At 38.2% G+C, this 12,490-nt stretch overlaps 1 protein-coding gene across 3 annotated transcripts in view; it reads left to right on the top strand.

The window, feature by feature from the left end:
* lsamp (limbic system associated membrane protein) overlaps positions 1-12,490 on the top strand; it is a 796,753-nt gene that overhangs the window by 744,273 nt on the left and 39,990 nt on the right. For all 3 annotated transcript variants that reach the window (XM_018765174.1, XM_018765173.1, XM_018765176.1), the window contains one exon: positions 5,844-5,975. In XM_018765174.1, coding sequence (XP_018620690.1) covers positions 5,844-5,975 — 132 coding nt within the window. The remainder of the gene's footprint in view (positions 1-5,843; positions 5,976-12,490) is intronic.

Genomic DNA, 12,490 nt, shown 5'->3' with positions numbered 1-12,490 from the left:
TTATGCTTGGTATTCATCTTGTATCCAAGCATCTCAAGGATCACTGTTGCTGTGTTGTATATCAGCTGGTTGGTCTCGGTGATGGTCACAGTAGGGATTGTTCGTAGTGCTGCATTCACATCTTCTAGTAGACTTTCAGTAGATACTTCACTTGGTCTTGGTAATCGGCCACAGGGGCTCCAGGTGTCCTTCTTAGCCATGATCTTATCTCTTAGGTCAGCTGCTCTTGCATTCAGTTTACAAGGGCTCATTGTTCTTGGGGCTTGGTACCCAATCTCAGAGTGTTGGGGATGATGATATCTTGTGGATGTTGTAACACTGAGCTACTAGTTGTTTAGGCGTTAGTCTTGATGTTAGGTTTCGAAGTATCCATAGGTCCCACATCCTCTTCATGTAACCCCTTTCACTGGGGTTACTTGTGTAGTAGCATTCCAGCAGTTCCCTATTCTCGTCTCTTGTCCATGCATGCCTTGTTCTAGTTCTAGTTCCAGTAGCCCACTTCCACTTATATATATATAGACACACATATATATATATAGATATAATTTAATTTTAATATATATATATATATATATATATATATATATATATATATATATATATATATATATATATATAAAATATGTATATATTATATATAAAAATTATATATATTTATATATATATTTATATATAGCTACAACTGGGGGGTGTGGTGGCGCAGTGGGTGGGACCGGGTTCTGCTCTCCGGTGGGTCTGAGGTTTGAGTCCCGCTTGGAGTGCCTTCCAACAGACTGGCATCTTATCCTGGGTGTGTCCCCTTCCCCCCTGTGTTGCCGGGTTAGTCTCTGGCTTCCCGTGACCCCGTATGGGACAAGCAGTTCAGAAAGTGTGTGTGTGTGATTGTGATTGTTTTATATATACATATATCCCATGTTATGTAAGGGGTGACAATATTGTGTAATTGTTCATGTTTACTTGCCATATACCTTAAATCAATGAATGAAGTACATTATACATGTATATCCACAGAGTAAAATAGTAATTACCAGATAAAGAATAAATAGGAGTTTTTATCTATGCTTGAAATTGTATTTACTTGAGTTGTGACAGGGGAACATCAAGTGGAGTAGCAAATTCCATCATTTGGTTTCAGGAAATGTTAGCAAATATGTGTATGTGTGCTATTCTCACTCTTGCACAGATGCAAACTCTTCTGGTGAAATTTGTAGAAAAGTGACTGACATTGAAGAATGAGCCTTCTCCAGAGTCCTGGCCTGCTCTCTAGCTTTAAGGAATGCAGTACTCAGTATTTAACATTCCTTGAAGAGGAACAGCAGACATCTGTGTAGATGTAATGTTCCTTCAATGAAGTATTTCAATTAAGTTGGCTGTCTGTGACAAATGTACTGTGAAGGCTCCAGTGACTCCACAGTAACACAAAAACCACATGATTTTATTTTATATTGGCTATGTTAGAGCTGAAATCCGTATACTTTTATCTGGCTTTAGCTCTTCTCTTCCAGATAGGATAGTCTGAATGGTTTGTTCAGTTTTTAATGTGTTGCATGTGACTGGATAAATAAATGATTCAGGAACAAGGAAAAGGAACAAATACAGTATTTGGCATAACCCAACCCTTGTTTAGTTGGTGTAGGCATGCATTAGGTAGACAGAAACTTCAAAACTGTTTTGACTCATCCCACTGTTGCTTTACACATTTTCAGTGCATATGGTTTTATTTACTGTGCAATGATACTGTCATTCTCCCAGGCTGGCATTACCAACTGCAACTCATTGTATGCAGCAGTGCTGCTGAACTATTTATTTCCCTTCAGTTGTCCCTGGTATTCATCAAAAATGTGTAGTGTTTTTTATTGCTGTGTAGTTCACATTATCATTTGGATCTTATATATAAAAGTTGGAAGCAAGAGGGTTGGTGATAGAGATATTAGAGACAATACATATCTATATACTGTAATTAAGTATAGTAAAAAAAAAAAAAGTTAAGTTATAAAAAAAGTTCTCATCTTTTTATGGTATTTTCCACTTATGAATGGCCTCATTAGTTGTACCGTGTCTGGTTTTGCATTTGTTATTCTGAACGCTATTTTGTCTCCTGTTCAGTACTGCATGGTCAGCTGACTTCATAATCATTACAGGGAAAATGCAAATTTTATTGCACATTTGTTTTAAAAATGTCCTCCCAAAAACCACATGGGCTTAGTGTGCATCAGCATGGTGTGCACTATCAGGAATAAATTATCACCATCATATAGGCGTTTTATATAAAGTGTACTCTTGTATATCTGTTCTCCAGACTGTGAGGCTGTCTTGGACCTAAATTGTGCCATTGCCTTAAGCAAACTGACAAGAGTGTCTAGCACTGTGTGAGAATGTTTTTGTTTGAAGGGGGATCGTGCTGGCATGTCTATCTTTGGGACTGCCCTACCGTGTCCCCCGTCGTGAGGCAAGTCTAGTGCCAGCAGAGCTGCCAGCTGACAAGATGCACTGCATTGCTGTCACAGGAAGGAATGCAGGATGAATCCTGTTCAACCTGTCCTTACTCTGTTCTTCACATTCTGTACAGTGTAACAACTTCACTGTTGCTCATTTTCAACCCCTTTCTAAGAGGAATCCCTATTAAATATCTTTTAAGTGAAGGACTTGTGAGCAAGTCTGGAAAAAAAGCCATAGATGGTGCTGGGTCATTTAAATACTGGCTTTGTTTTTCTAAGGAAATCAGAATAAATTGAGAACAGATTGAAGGAACTCTGAACCTTGTACCTTAGACCACAACTTATTATATTACTATTAGTAGTGTCACCTTTTATGCTCTCGTATGCTACAGGGGAAACATCTCTGCTGGAAGAACCAGCAGACTCAACAAAACTGTGAAAAGAAGCAGGTTCTGTGATGATTGTAACCCCCAGTTCGGTGCAGGACATCACAGAGACAAGGGTAAAGAGGATGTTATATCCCCATTAATGTTATTGGCTCACATCCCCTCCACAAAGTGATCGCCATGAGATCCTTTAATCACCCGATTGTTCAGTCACGGTGCACACTCATCCATACATCAGTGAAACACAGTCTTTCTGTGTCACTCACACACTAACTAACTAACACACATGCTTCTTACCAACAGCCTTTCATATCAGTCAGTTTACTGTAAACTTAGAAAATGCGCATCAGTATACATCAGTGTAGTCATTAATACTTAAGGAAGTAAAGGAATCCAGAATATGTATCTGAAGAGTACTTTTAAGAATTTTCTTTCAAAACCGTGATTATGATTCATCACTGTACATTTTGTAAATTGTAAATTGACAGTACCTTTCAGGGTTTGAGCAGGGTGGTAAAAATTTGTTGTTACACCAATCAGAGTTTATGTCTCTTCAAAGTTATATCTCGATTTGAGCATTCTCAAAAAATTTTAATCCATTTTGATCCTATGTTGTTTAATTCATAGTTATTAGAATGGTAGTACCATGGTAAGTTGTTCTTAATTCTAAGAAGCCTGGATACAATATAGACCTTTCTCCTGGTTTGCAAGTATTCCGTTTTTGAGAACGCTTTCTTCTCAACATGTACAGTTTGTATCTTGTTTGATTTTTGTACTACCTACCCCACAGTTATGAGAAATGCCTAAGGCAAATTAAAAAAAAAATACGAAAAGCACCCTTCATCTTAGAGCATTACACAAGGAGTGTAAGCAACATCAGAGGCTGCGAGAAAGTATCTTTCTGGAATCTTCGTTCTCAAGTACCCACATAAGCCTCCTCGAAGTGAAAGATTAATCTCTTCTGCTTTCTTTATACACACTTCTTATTTCATGTTTCTTTTTTGTTTCTTTTAATGAAGCACATAATAACAGCACACCTCTGATCTTTGGATAGATTATTATTATATTACTGTGGAGATTTTCAAAGTTTTACTCAAAAGTTTAACAGCAGGCTGTGAGCCTTAGGAGGTACTTACACTATAGAAACTGACTTCTTAGTTATGAGAGGCATGGTAACCATTGATACTGAAGTGCATTTCTTCCTTTCTGTTTGATTATTTTTTCACTATTTTTTTAAATCTGTGTGTGTGCGCTGTACACATGTCACACTATGTATTGTAAACCAAGGGAAAAGTGTACATGGTTTGGTTCATTGAGAGACCAAGGATTTATCCATGAAGCATTTAAATGTGGAGTAACAGGTAACATTGTCTTTGGAGCCCCTTTGAAGGACTTCATTGAAGCACCTTGATTCACATCCTACCTCTTCCTGTCATACCTCTGAACAAGGTACTCACCCTGAATTGCACCAGAAAAAATTGTCTCGGTGCTTGAATAAGTAAACAAGTATAAGTAGCTTTGCATACGAACCTAACATCTTAAGCAGGATTGGGGAAGAGACTTGGCTAAAACTAATAGATAATATTGCATATCTGTTTAGTTTACAGCTCAGAACACAACCAAAACTTTAATAAATCAATTCACTTTATATTTGTAGAGTACTCTTCCCACACAGTGACACAGAGTGCTAAAAAAGGATTAAGGGGATATAACAGATAAAAGGTTGGCTATACATTAAATTACTACAACAATTTTATTAGGTATTAAAACTGTGAAGCAAACCAAGACAAAAAAAAAAAATTAAATTCAAATATTTAAATAACTAAGAAAATAAAATTTATCCTGCGGTCTGTCTTTAAAGTGACAATATCTCAGTGAAGTTTTTAAATATTTTACAACCATTGTATAATACAGATTGAATACTTTCAGACTTCATAAATTACAGCTGGAGCAAGGAAGGTGAATAAACCACCTGCTAGGTTTTATTGTTATAAGACATCAAAAATAAAACTTTTTGAATGAATTATTATGGTAGCACTTTCTGAATACATAGTGCTTTGGAACAATACAATTATTATGCCTGTGATTGTTGTGTTTTTTAAATTATCTCATAGTCCAACGATCATGGTCCAGGAAGGAACCTACATCCAGGACTCTGTTGCTGGTGCTTCTTTAACGAGGGTTAGACAAGAGAATAGTCGGGGACAGGTGAGCGTCAGTCGACTGGTGTTCGTCATTTGAGGAAGCATTCGGGAGCCAGAGTCAAGAGGACGAGAACAAAAAGTCAAGGAACCAGGGGATTTGTGTCCAAGGGAGGAAGGCACAAGAAAAAGCACAGGGAGGCCATACAGAGTTGCAGTTGCTCAAAGGAGGTTTCACAGTCTGTGGGTGTCTGGGCAGCCTCTTTATACCCGGTCTCCGTGATTTGGTGCAGGTGCGGTGGTTGGGCACACAATTGGGGATGTGACACCAGCACGCTGCTTTAAATATACCAGCAATACAGAACTGGTACTTCTGTGAATTGTGGCAGCATTATTTGTTTAAAACATTAGTGTTAAGTTGGAGAATGGAACAGGAAGGAGAATCTGAAATGCAGTCAACGACCTCCTCAAAGTTTTTTTTTTAATATGTTAATATTGTATGTCATTTTTTTATTAACTGTTCAGCTCTGACTCCACTGTGAGCAACTATTACAGAGTGACTCCACACCAAGGGAACAGACTGTCATTGGCAACAGTTCTGAGAAAATTATTGCTATTGACAACCAAAAAAATGTCTCAGGTCTTTGACAATTGTGAGATGTGGAAATATAGCAGTCGTATACATTTAATTAGTCCAATATCTGGCTCTCTTTTCACTCCTTGTTTTCAATCCAAATTCTGTGAAGCAGTTGCTTTGTCAGTCACCTACTGATGAGATAAAATGCAAATAAATAAGGCTTTGAAATTTCTGTGGATGTCACTTCTTGATTTCCCTTCAGGCCATCATGTGTTATCACCCTCTCTTTTCTTTCTTGCAGCTGAGCCTCTGGAGGGGGAAGAGTACCTGGATATATCAGGCATTTTGAGGACCCAGGCTGGCAGATATGAGTGCAAAGCAAGCAATGACGTTTCCAACCCTGATGTTAAATATGTCAACGTTGTCGTCAACTGTAAGTGTCACAAGTGTACAGTAAATTTCTAAGAATGAGTTACTTTATTCCAAACTGGGTATCCTGCTTCTGGCTTGGTGTAAATGAGTGTACCTGTTAAATTTCTACATAAGGATTCTTAAAGATGCAATTGTTAAGTCGTACTTAATGAAACAATAGCATTCTTTATATTTTATTGAGGTTTCAAACAAGTCAGATGAAATGGTTTTTAATCATGAAGACAAAAATAACTGAAAGACCTAGAGTTAGATGGAAGGGTAGAAATGATACATTTCTGAGCATTTTAAGGGTCTGTTGTTCATAATAGAATGTCTGAATAAAAATAAATTTGACACAAAAAAAAACAAGTTTGCAAAAAACCTCTGAAGCCACAGGTGAGTTATTGCAATACTGTTTTGTGCATCTTCAACTTTATAGGGTTTTTCCATCCATCTTTTAAGAAAAGTTTCACTTTCAATAACAACAAAGTAGCAATATTAATACATATGTTACACAGTGCCTTTCTGAATACATGGAATTTTTTTTTTTCTTTCCCAAATGGTTAGTTGGTTGTGTTTCATTCATAGTACATATGGATAATATTGCATTAGATCTTTAGATGATAATTTTTGTAATACAATAGAAATTTAAAGTTTTAGACTCGTGCGGAAAATATGCATTCCAAAGCTATCAAGTTTCATATGCAAGGTAACTTGCATGTTATCTGCTCAAATTTTCTTGTTTATAATTCATCTGTGACAAATATAGATTCAGCAGGTTGTTTCTCTATATAAACAATTAGACTTGTAATCCTTACATTGCATGTTTAGTTCCCAAGATCAGAGCTACTTTTGTGGTCTTAAGCCAAGGTACTTATTTAGAATAGTAATAGAGTAAAATTCAGCTCTATCAATAGGTGAACGTGGCTATTCTTTTTGTGTGGCAGACACTTATTTCTTCCACTGAGTCTCGCACAGTGACCATTTAAAGCAACGTTTTTAGTACCTGGCTCAAGATCAGAATAGCAGAGCCCATACTGGGATCTGAACCAGAATCAATTCTGTTAAAAATCTGCACCTTTACCTACTATACTACCTGCTGTCCTTTTTTAGGGGAAAGGTCGAGGACACAAAGGCAAAAAAGTGGATGATGTGCAAATTGCTTTGGATAAAAGCATTTACTAAGCAAACAAACTGATGGAATTTATATATTTGTGAGCGTATGTGCTTCATCTTTGTCACTAAAAGGGAAACTTATTTCTTAAGAGTTACCTTAGGTCTTGGCCTTAATCTGTGTTCTAGAAATACTTTTCTTGTTTTAGTCCTTCTGAAAACTTAAGTAAATATTCTTGCCCCCCCCTCTTTAGCAGCTGAAACATCTGTGTTCTGAAGCTTGGCTATGATGTCTTTTCCTGAAGAGATATGTAATATTAGTCCACGGCAGGAACAGAATATGTGAAAACTGACGATACTCGTTTTGGAGAATAAATCTCTCAGGGAAGAGAGAAGATCTTCCATTTTTCCACCACAAGCAACTGCCAAATTACAGGAAAACTGTCCGAAGGAGTCTCAGCGGTGTAGTGTAGCAATACCGAGCAACCCAGGAGGTTAACTGAACTCTCCTTTAAGTAACTCCTGTCAGCATCTGAAGACCAGGTGGCAAAAAAGGGTTTAGGGTTTTTTGACAGTGGAGGAGGGAATTAAGGGTTCTTCCTCTGTGAAGGAAGATTCATTCCCCCTGCATAATATGTTTACATGGGGGAGGTCATGCATTACTGTGCTTCTTTTTCAAGCTGTTGCCAAGTGATGCACTTGGTTAAAACTATAATTAGTGTCCTCTTTACTGCTGCTGAATAGTTCTTTTCATTACATCCCCCACTTGGAGAAGAATAGAATTCCCTCAACACACACACCTCATCTCAAGCGGAGGCAGGGGTCGCAGCAAGCTGGAGCCTAACCCAGCAACACAGGGCATAAGGCTGGAGGGTGACACACCCAGGATGGGATGCCAGTTCATCACAGGGCTCCCCAAGTGGGACTTGAAACCCACTGCACCTCAATAACAGAATCAAGTTTTAGTATTCGTGACTTGAAATAAGATGAAAACTTTAAATGTTATTACAACAATAATACTGGGTTATAGTAACAGAATATGATAATGAAAGAATAACTGCAAACCTAAGTCAAGAAAAATAATGGTTTACACAGGTGGACAACTGGAAATGTAATAAGAACTTCTGTCTCTAGACAGAAAGGTCTTAGGTTCGACTCCCACCTCTAGCTGTAGAACCTCTGAGCGCGCCCGCATGCAGTTCCTGAACCGCTTGTCCTATACGGGGTCGCGGGGAACGGAAGCCTAACCTAGCGACTGAGGGCATCAGGCTGGAGGGGGAGAGGACACACCCAGGACGGGACGCCCGTCTGTCGCAAGGCACCCCAAGCGGGACTCGAGCCCCAGACCCACCGGAGAGCAGGACCCAGTCCAACCCACTGCGCCACTGCACTCCCCAATAACCTTTGAGCAATGTTCCTGAATTGCTCTAGTAAAATTACCTAGCTATTTAAGTGCAAAAATAGTGAATAGTTTAACATTGTAAATTGCTTTGGAGAAGTGTCAGCAAAATGAATAAATAGTGGCAGCTCACTTACATTTATGTTGTCCAAAGTCATATGAACCTATGAGTTGTGATTCAGATGAAGTTTTATCTGACAAAGTTACCAATCATAATTGCAGTTTTGAAAGAAAATTCTTAAAACTTTAGATGCATCTTCCCGATGCTGTTAAGTATTAATGGAGATACTGATGTACATTTTATGAGCTCACAGTAATATTAAAAACATGTCTCTGCTCAAACAGCTTCTACTATATGATCCCTATATTAATGGGAAATTAGAACCTAGCTTTACCCTACTGTAGTAGTCAGAACTGCTGCCTCTGGACTCAAAGGTTGTAGGTTCACTTCCTACCTCGTACTATAGTACCCTTTAGTAGGTACTTGTTCTAAATTGCTCCAGTAAAAAATTACCCAGCTGTATAAGTGAGTAAGAGGAAGGACCTGGCAACCCACCTCTTTCTCCCTTGACTTGCCTTGAAAATCATCCAAGTAGGCACTGTGGGTCAGGTTTGACTCGGCACCTTGCGATGATGCATAAATCATTGTAAATTGCTTTAAAGAAAAGGATCACCAAAGTGAACAGATGCAAGTACAGTCTGTCCCACTGTCAAACTAGACCATGTAACCTAGTGAGGTAGAAAACAGATTGGAAGGGAAAGAGGGGAATATCAAAACAAGAGATTCAAAGGCAGACAAAAATTTGGAAAACAGCATCCCCTTTATAGAACCCATTAGGAACCAACTATGTATTTAGATTTGTTGGACATTGGTGACAACAACCCCCCCACCCATCCTTACTTGAATACAGAGAGTGAAGCTTCCACAAGTGGATGTAAGATGTAGTTTTGAAACAACTCTTTCCAGGTGAAAAGACCAGAGGCATACGGATTTGTTTTATGGTCATTGAAAGACTTATGTTTTAACATTTCACAGTTTTATTTTTTGAATTATGTATTTTGCCCAGAAGGATCTGGCAAATATAGTTTACTGAAACTATACCTGGACAATATTGGGGTTTGGTTAGAAAGGACACAGTCAAACATCACAGTCTTATTCTTTCCAAGTGTCTGTACAAAACTCCCAAGAAGTTCCCCAAACAATGCCTCTTAATATTTGTTATAGTATAAGGGAGAAGATCTGAATATTCATAAGTGGAAAACTACCAAAATACAGCAGCGATGGGTATACATCCTTGTGAGTACAACGGGTGAGTGCTAAAACAGTTTCTACGAGACAACTTGCAGGTAGAACAGCACCCTTGGCTAGATAACAGCAGTCCCATGCCATGCACAACTAGATTTCATCCCAAAAAAAAAAACCCACACACACCACATCTGCTTTATCATTCATTTCCCTCTCAAGCTATTACAAAGCAGTAACACCTCCTGAAGAACTGTTATGTAGTAAGTTAAGGAAATAGACAAAAAAAAAATGGAATTGTCCTGATGTAGAAGAGCATTTTCAATTAGTTATTGTTAAATTTGTGTATTCATTATATTGCAACACTACTAATATTGTCTGAGATGGAATTCTTGTGCTTACTTAAGTTTTTCAGTTGATGCTGCTTTCATCTGGAGATGGTGGCTCTAGCTGACTGTAGTGATTTTCAGGTTTATCATTGTTCCCAGATCCTGGACAGGAATTGTTCAAGGGAGAGATTCCCTGAAGCAAAGAAGGTGGAAAGAAATAACAGGTTAGATTCAGAAACTGAAACAAATTAGAACAGACCAGCAGCAGAGAGGTGTGACTGGTTATAACACTCGAGGGCATCAATCTAGGCAAGACGAGAGGGAAGAGAGATGGATAGTCCTGGGCTCAGACAACGAAGGTACAAGGCATATAGCTATAAGTGGGGAACACAGTAGCTTACAGTACCAACACACTTCATGTACATAAAAATATCCAATTTAACATGATCTGTATGATCAGGACATTCAGCACACACAGAATGTTACATTATGTATTCATAATACTACAACTGTACATAAGGACCCAGTCCAACGAACTTCACCATGAAGCCAAAAAGAAAAACATCCAGCATTGCCATCATCCATCCCCATGGCTCAAGACCAAGCAGCCTAACTTCCTCCCCTAACATCACATTGACCACCATGGGTATTTCATTGAGGTTGTCAAATGAGCACTTGCTTTCATTGGTGTTTCACTGAATTAGGCCCATGGCACCTCAGGCAGGTGTAACAGTGAAGTCTAGCATCTCATACCCACCCCCAGCAAACATAGCAGCACTGCAAATGCAAACCCTCCGAGTTAAATAATACCACACCTCCATACATAGCAACAAAACCTACAAGTGCCCCCACTCCACAAACTTAACACATCCCAATTAAAGAAACCACACTTCCTTCCACACCAACAACAGGTGTCACCCATTACTAGCCATCTGCCACTATTTTTAACAACTACTACATGCCTCCTTTCGACCTGCAACCCCAATTACCTTGTTCTCTTCTCAACCATAACCACTGACTTGAATTCTCAGCAGTGTCAGAGAGGTCCTTCACCGCCACCCTTAACAGTCTCTAACACCAACTTCCTCCAAAACGAAGCAGCTGATTTAGCTACAAACCCCCTGAAACCTACCTCTACTGGTCTCACACGAGCCCGCCACCAATGGTCTCTTACCACTGCCACCAGATCTGTATCCTTTAACATTTGCACACAACATTCTGTTAATTCTCTATTATTTGAATTCATTTGTTCAATGAATTCATTCAACAATACAAGCAGTAGCAAGGCAACTTATATCTGGGGAGAAGATGGACATCAGACAAAGGTGACAGGAAAAAAAAAAAAAAAAAACAGAGATTGACGCAGCAGGAAAAACCCTGGGACCTTGCATCATTCATGAGCACACTGGAGTAAAATCTAACCGATGGAGAAAAAGGTGAACACACAGGAACAAAATAATAAAAAAAAAAAAAAACAACCTCAACATTCAATAATGCTTCCACTGTGCTTCTCCAAACATTTATCTTATCAGTTGTTGTCCTCTTGAGAAGTCACCCCCTCTTCTCACCCTTCACATGGAGAAGTTAAATAATTAAGACCTTGATTGTGTGTGATTATCTTATTATGCTGATTGGAAGTTTATCAGAAAGGAGATTCGGTCCTCTCTCTGCTGCCATGGAAAGTGCCACAGAAGTTTTAAGAAAGTATAAGAAATTGGCAGCCATATCACTTTCTTTCTTCTTTCATTAGTTCTTTAATAAGTACTAAGTGTTTTTATGTGCAAAAGCAAACTTGCTTAAAACATTTGTATTAATAGCTGTGATTTGCAGTCCAACTCACACTATACAGGTACAGGCCACTGATGCATCAGTATGAAGGATTTTGTTAATGATGTTATAAACCTTTGAAGCAGCTCGGGAATGAATATCATTCATCTAAATTTAATGCCAAAACATATTAGGGATGTAGCACAAGGACTCGTTTCTAGTATCCATTAGTGAAAAGGGTCAGTTTCATGTTTCTTGATAAAACTCTAATATACAGATTGTTTAATATGTTCATAAAAATAATTCAGAATGTATTGTAACATCAAGATAGGTCTTAGTTTTAGAGCTGTTCACTGTCCTAAATTAACTATGAAGCTATGAATTGTTTCTTAATTGTTCCTTTTATAAGAAACTAAACTCTATATCACAAAAAACATCACAAGTAATTTGTGTGCATATTTACTTATTCCACATTGTCCTACACTGAATCACACTAATTTGCTAAAAATTTAAAAGAAAGCATGACATTTTCTGTATGTTTATTTTTTCATGCTACACATAATGACTGTTAACTAAAGATCTGGTACTTTTTTTATAAATATAACATTAATCTAGATAATAACAATTAAGGTGGAGTCATCGGGTGAGGGTTGAGTTGTTAAGAAGTAGAGTACATTTCAGCCTAA

Source organism: Scleropages formosus, chromosome 10 (assembly GCF_900964775.1).
Source record: "Scleropages formosus chromosome 10, fSclFor1.1, whole genome shotgun sequence".
In the NCBI taxonomy this organism is placed as follows: domain Eukaryota; kingdom Metazoa; phylum Chordata; class Actinopteri; order Osteoglossiformes; family Osteoglossidae; genus Scleropages; species Scleropages formosus.
Note: the sequence above shows the minus strand (reverse complement) of the source record. Positions and strands in the feature narration are given on the sequence as shown.